The sequence below is a fragment of the Trichechus manatus genome, unplaced genomic scaffold (assembly GCF_000243295.1).
Source record: "Trichechus manatus latirostris isolate Lorelei unplaced genomic scaffold, TriManLat1.0 scaffold00236, whole genome shotgun sequence".
Taxonomy (NCBI): Eukaryota; Metazoa; Chordata; class Mammalia; order Sirenia; family Trichechidae; genus Trichechus; species Trichechus manatus.
In genome coordinates this window covers 2,396,299-2,403,323 of record NW_004444172.1, presented here as the reverse complement: position 1 = coordinate 2,403,323, position 7,025 = coordinate 2,396,299, and the positions used below count along the sequence as shown (strand labels likewise).

The 7,025-nt window shown below is 48.7% G+C and overlaps 1 protein-coding gene across 1 annotated transcript; it reads left to right on the top strand.

The window, feature by feature from the left end:
• The first annotated feature begins 2,816 nt into the window (after positions 1-2,816).
• PRG3 (proteoglycan 3, pro eosinophil major basic protein 2) lies at positions 2,817-6,775 on the top strand. Its single transcript, XM_004389183.2, has 6 exons — positions 2,817-2,852; positions 3,186-3,323; positions 3,731-4,044; positions 4,759-4,890; positions 5,705-5,816; positions 6,616-6,775. Exons 2-6 carry the CDS (start codon positions 3,263-3,265, stop codon positions 6,672-6,674), a joined length of 678 nt encoding a protein of 225 aa, XP_004389240.1. The 5' UTR covers positions 2,817-2,852; positions 3,186-3,262; the 3' UTR covers positions 6,675-6,775.
• Positions 6,776-7,025: the final 250 nt, after the last annotated feature.

Genomic DNA, 7,025 nt, shown 5'->3' with positions numbered 1-7,025 from the left:
TGATGGCCATTACACTCTGCAATCAGCCCAGAAGTGGCCTCTCAGATACTTCTCCATTTGAAGGCCCCTGGGGAGAGGAGAGGAGGGAAAGGAATCCAGACCTTCTCACCCTTTGGGCTACCTGTCCCTCATGCCCTGAGCTCTGGGGGGCTGGGCTGGAAGATGGAAACAAATACGCCCTGCCTGGCTAGAATGTTACAGAGTTGAGCCACCCACCCTGACAGGCCACTAGCTCTGGCAGAGAGATCCTGCCACGTCAGGGCTCAGTGCTTGTTTGGCCTTTCTCTGGACTGTAGTGAATCTGGCTGGACTTGGGTTGGTTAACCCTTTCATGCTCATGGGTACCTCTAGGGATGAAGTATTTTTCTGCCTCTGAAGGTTTATTGGGAAGCTGCAGCACCACTGATAGTGTGTGCTTCCGCAAGGCAGGGGCCTTTACGGCTGTTTGAAACCAAAGAAACAGGAATGTGCTATAAGTTACTGTTTTTACAGGGCATTGTACGAGGAGTCTGAATTTTTGGTAGGAAAATTAGAAAATTTTTATTTGTTACACATATGTACCAATAGACCCTGGTGGGGACTCTGGGGTATAATTAGTGGTACTTCATAAATACCACTAAACACTTTGGGTAGGCTTGTGTGAGGGGGGCAAGAAAAAAAAATCCATACTACCTACAAAAAATTCAGATACACTCAATGATTCAGCATGCTTCCATTAATGAAAAAACATGGTATCAACAAAAAATTCAGAGCAGAAAATAATTGGTTCATGAAAGGGTTAATTTTTTAAAAATTGTTGTTGAAAATATACACAGCAAAACACACACCAATTCAACAATTTCTACATGTACAATTCAGTGACATGGATTACATTCTTCAAGTTGTGCAACCATTCTCACCCTCCTTTTCTGAATTGTTTGTTCCCCATTGACATAAACTTGCTGCTCCCTAAGCTTCCTATCTGATGTTTTTAGTTTCTGTTGTCAGTCTGATCCCATACAGATATTTCTTTAAAAGAGCATGATATTCAAGGCAAACATTCTTCACTGAATAAGCTAACTTACTCTTTCATTTAAAGGAGACTTCAGGGGATATTTTTGGTTTAAGGTTTAAAGATTATCTCAGGGAAGCAGTTCTGGGGATTCATCCAGTCTCCATGGCTCCAGAAAGTTTGGATTCTATGATAATTTGGAATTCTGTTCTGCATTTTACCCCCTTTTTATCAGATACTCTCCTATAGAATCTCTGATCAAAATGTTCAGTAATGGTAGCCCAACAACATCCATTCCTCTGGTCTCATGGCAAAGGAGACATTTGTTCATGGAAGCAGGCATGCATTCCATTTCCTCCTCCTATTCCTGACTCTCCCTCTTCCTCTACTGCTCTAGGTGAATAAGGACCAATTGGTGTAACTTGGATGGCTGCTTGCAAGCTTATAAGACTCCAGGCACTACTCAACAAATTCGGAGGCAGAGCAAAAGCACTAAAAACTATATTAGGCCAATTACCTGGGATGTCCCATGAAACCATGACCCTAAACCTGGTTGGTTAAATTTTGATATTTTGTTCATCATGGATTTTTTTTGCATTAATTTCAATTTTTAAAAAATACTGCATTAAAGCATTATTTATCTTGAATACCGAATTTTTGGTGCCCCCTTAAATTTTGTGTCTGAGGCAAATGCCTCACTCACTGCACCCTAGGACTGGCCCTGGTGGTGGTAGAGAGTTGGTGGAAGATGGGGCTGGGGGGGTGGTTGGGAAAGATGGGCCACAGAATGTCTAAATGACTCTGCTTTTTATTCCAGCAAGTGCTTCCTTGCCAGTTCTGAAGATATGCCTTGACGATAGGGCAAAATGGCATGTTCTAGATCAGTGATCCTCAACTGGAGGCAATTTTGCCTCCCAGGGGCATCTGGCAATGTCTGGAGACATTTTTGATTGTCATGACTTGGGGGGGGGGTGCTACTGACATCAGTGGGCTGAGACCAGGATGCTGTTAAACATCCTACAACGCACAGGACAGCCCCCAACAACAAAGACTCATTTGACTCTAAATGTCAATAACGTTGAGGTTGAGAAGTCTTGATCTAGATCCACAGCACAGAGGAAAGAGCATAGGTTTGTTACTTGTTAAAGATGAGAAACAGAGAGGGAGGAAAGGGGGGAATAAGGGAGGGAGAGACAGAGACAAAGACAGAGAAGGTCTTGGAACCAAAAATACTTAGGAATCCCAGTTCCCCCATTCCTCTGTGACCTTGGCAAGTCACTTTCCCTCTCTGAGTCTCATTTTTCTCATGTGTGAAGTGGAGATAATCATACATTCCTTGTGGGGTTGAGGTGAAGGTGAGGATTCAGGAATGTGATGTATAATGCACCTGGTCCAGATAAGAGCTCAGAAGGGCTGAGGCTCCCTTCTGTCCCCTACCTCCTCCCCTCACTAACCTCCTACCTGCTCCCTGGGATTCTCCACTTCATTTCCTGGGATATGGACCAGTGGAAGGCTGCTCCTGGAATTAAGGGGTATTGCTTAGACAGGGGCACTTTAGAGGGCAATAGTAATAATTGTGCCTGGACAATAGGCAAAACACATGACGCTTTCTTGAGCAAACCAGGAGGCATGGGTCCCATATGGCAGCAAGTCCCAGGAGGCAGGTCTCTGCAGTCCCAGCAGAGAGCAGGGCGCTGGTTGAGGAAACTGAGCAAACTCCTTGTTATCAGCTCCACTGCCCCACTCCAGCCTGGGGCAATCATGCTGACCTCTTCCCACTTCCCCAAAAGCACAGTATAAGGGCTGTCTCTGGTGCCAAGCAGCCAGAGGCACTGAGTGAAGACCTCAGACTCTCAGAGAGGTGAGTACATCCAGGCTGCCCAGGGAAGAGAAATCGGGGTCTGGGAGGAAGGAGGACCCTTTATCACAAACGCCATAGGACCACAATGAATGAAAGAAAAGAGCCCTAACCTTGAGCAACCTGTTCCTCAGGGGCAGGGTCTGGGCTGAGTGCTTTCCTGGGAGCAGCGATGGAACTCTCAGGGAAAAGGGATGTTTGTACCTGAGCTGCCCCTTCCCCATGTCCTTTCCCTGATTCTCCAGCTCAGGGTCTGTTCATTGGAAGAGGAGGAGCAAGTTTGTCCTTTAATCAATCAATTAATTAAACATGTGTTGCATTTTCACTCTATACCAGGAACTGTGCTGGACACATAAGGACAAGCCCCAAGGAAGGAAGGTGGAACTGTGTCCTTCCCACAAGACCCAGTAGCTATGAAACGCCCCCTGATCCTGCCCCTTCTCTTGCTGGGGACAGTTTCTGCTCTTCATCTAAGTAAGTTCTTCCCTTCTCATCCCATCCATCCTTCTCTTTTCTTTCCTGCACCTTTTTTTTTTTCTGTGCCAGGGCCACAATCTCCCCTCTGAAGCTGACCTAGTTCATCCCTGGTAAAATTGCTCCTGAACTCAGAACTGTGACCTGAACTTTCTGTTCAGGGGCAGGTAATTTCTCTGGACTTCTCACAGATGCTTCCCCCAAAATACACACCTGTGGTGTCAGGCAGAAGCCAGGTTCTCATCCGTTTGTGGGTGTGAACCAAGAGATCTCGCCTCACCCAACACCGAGGGAGCCTTCCGGTCTTGATTCCATATGGCGTCTCCAGGACCTTAGGAGCCATCCATCGTCCTGGAACAAGCACGGACTTGACTTGGTGGCAGGTTACCTGTTAACTCTTGTTCCAGGGAATGATGCCCCCGAACCGAAGAGCCTAGAGACAGCAGCAGACCTGAGCCAGGATCTGGAAGGTTCAGGGGAGCAGGAGGGAGAGCTGGCCCTGGCTGAGAAGGTGATTCAGTCAGAGGGAGAGGAGGTAGAGTCTTTTTGGTATGAAGACGCCCTTGAGGATGAGGAAGCCATGGACTCGGACCCAGCTGCCTTAGACAAGGATTTGCAGTGCCCCAGAGAAGAGGACACAGTTCAAGTGCTGGGCAGCCCTGGGTGCAAGAGCTGCCACAACCTGTTGGTGCAGACCCCCAGGACATTTAGAACAGCCCAGGTAAGTGGCAAGGAGGTTACTGCGGAGTATCTAGGGGAGGAGAAGAAAGTAGATTGACTTTTGGTTGCCTATTCATTTAGATCAGTGTTTTCAAAGTCTAGCATGCATCAGAATCACCTGGAGGTCTTGTGAAAACACAGTTTGCTGAGCCCCGCCCCCACAAGTTCCAATCTAGCAGGTCTAGAGTGGGGCCTGAGAGTTTGCATTTATAACAAATTCCCAGGTGATGATGATATTATTTGTCTAGGGACTACACATTGAGAAACAATGATTCAGACAATAGGCTTTGGTGTTGGATATACTTGTGTTAAACTCTGGCTCTGCCTTTCATTGGCTGTGTTACCTGGGCAAGTCACTTCACCTTTTAGAGCTTCAGTACCTTAATTTGTAAAATGGGGATATACAGTACCAACCTGTTAGAGTTGTAGGAGGACGAAATGAGACAATATATGGAAAGCATTTGGAATAGTCCCTGGGTCATAGTAAACTCTCAATAAATGGTAGGTATCATTATTAGGAGAATTATTATTTCCTTCTGAGAAAGTCCTGACAACTGATAAAGGAACAAGAGGTGGGATTGAGGAGAGCCAGTAGGTCCCTGATTTCTAACCTGAAAAGGAAAGCAGATTCTCTCCTGGAGACTCAGGGACTTGAGACAAATGGGAGTGAATTCTCTACCCCATCTCTTTCCATAATATCCTTGTCTTTCTGCAGAATATCTGCAGGAGGTGCTACCGGGGCAATCTTGTCTCCATCCATAACTACAGCTCCAACTACCGCATCCACCTTATAACCAGGAGGATCAACCAGGACCGGGTTTGGATTGGAGGCATCATCAAGGGCTGGGTAAGTGAGGGGCCAACTCCTGGGTACAGGAAGTGCTTTCTGATTGCCTTAAGGGAGCACCTGCTGTTGCCAAGTCTCAGACCAGCTGCTGAAGTGTCCTTAGAGCAGCAGGCAGTGATGTGCTGAGACTGGTTTGTACTGGCTTGGGACTGTGGGCATCTCTTCCCAACTCCATGTTCAGGGACTTCATGCTTGTAGCTTGGAGTCAACCATGGAAATTGGCAATTACTACAAATCAGCACTCCATGCTCCCCATCCCCTGCCTTCTTAACTTCCTCCAAACCTGGTTGTTAAACATTTACTAACATACCACTGGAGTCAGGAAATAGGTTCCAGGCCCAACTTGGTCACTTACTAGTCGAATGATTTTCTAGAGCCTCAGTTTTCTCATCTCTAAAATGAGTACCTTCTCTCATGGTAGCTTTGGGATTGTAGCTGAACAAGGGCTCTTTCTCTTTGCTACTCAAAGTTTGATCCATGGACCAGCAGTATCAGCATCACTTGGTAGCTTGCTAGAAATGCAGAATCTTGGGCCCCACCCTAGACCTCCTGAATCAGAATCTGCATTTTAACAAGATCCCTGGTAAATCTGTATGCATAGTAAACTTCGAGATGCCTGCTCTGTGTGATAGCTGGGCATGATGGTTGCTCTTCCATTTCATTACCTACAAACCCTCAGGAATGGGACTCTAGGGTATCTGGCTCCTGGATGGATGGGCAATGAAAGGAGACAGCAGTGAGCGCTCCCTGGGGCCCTTAGATCTGTCTGTCTTCCTTGATACCTGTCCTCTGACCCAGTCTATCACTTCTCTAGTTCTTGTGCAGGAGGTTTCGCTGGACTGATGCGAGCCGCTGGAATTTCGCATACTGGGCCCGAGGGCAGCCTAGGAATGGGAGAGGCCGCTGTGTGGCCCTACGTACCAGAGGTGAGGGAGACTGGGCACCAGGACGAGGGGAAGAGTGGCAAGGAGGACTCTTACATACTATCCCTTTGAGCCGCCTGGACATACCTCCTCCAAACTCATACCTCCCTCCAAGTGGAGAACGAAACTCCTGCTTGGGAGGAGGGCTGAAATAGAGAGCGTCCTCAAAGCAAAGCCAGGTGATGGGGGGAGCCCTGTGGAGGGCTGGACGGGCCTCTCCATCCTCATGGGCAGGCTTGGACCCTCTTCTGATACGAGGGTGACAATGTGAGTGACTCATGTGACAGATTAGAGCTGAAGATGTGGATCTGAGATGTGTATGGGGGATGAAGGGAAGACGTGGGAATTATGGGCGGCTGACAGATTCGACGCTGGCTTTGAACAGTACATGTGGGCAACAGCACCGGTGCCAGATGTGAGGGAGTTTAGCAGAGTGGCTAAGACCATCCGCTGGAGTGAGACGGCCGTGATTCACATCCTAGCTCTGCCACTTGCTGGATGAGATATAGGCAAGTTACTTGCCTCCACGAAGCCTCAGTTTCCTCATCTGCGAAGTGGGGATGATGGCAGCACCTACCTCGTGGAGTCATTGTGAGGATTAATATGATAATCCATGTAAAGCACTTGGCATACTACCCAGCTCGTGGAAACTTTAGCTAGTAGGGGTATGTGGGAAATGTATGGGTGACAGATAACGACGATGGCGGGCGAAGAGGACAGATGAGGGGCCTGAGGAGGGAAGGGGTCGGGGCACAGGCCAGACCCAGGTCGGAAGCTGACAACCTGTGCTCTCTACTGCTAGGGGGCCGCTGGCAACGAACTCCATGCAAAAGGCATCTGCCCTTCGTCTGCTCCTTCTAAGCCAGTGGCAATGACACCCTCCCTCGCAGCCCCCTCTCTTCACGCGCTCCTGGCTGCCCCTGTCTCACCCTTGGCAGTGGACTCACCCCCCACCCTTTCCTGGTAATAAATCGGTACCTCTCACAGCATTCCCTGACTCACGTTTCTTCACTGTTCTTTGAGGGACCCCTCTCCAGAGGCTGGGCGTTGAGGAGAGTGAGCCGTGGTGGAGTCGGGCTGCCAAAGCAGGGTCAGTGGTGCCGAGCTGTATAGCTGCAGCGCCGCCTAGAGGGGGCGCGTAGACTAGGCAGTGGCCCCCGAAGACCCCTCTCAGCCCTGGCTCGGGGGAGTCCATCCCTCCCCTCCAGACGC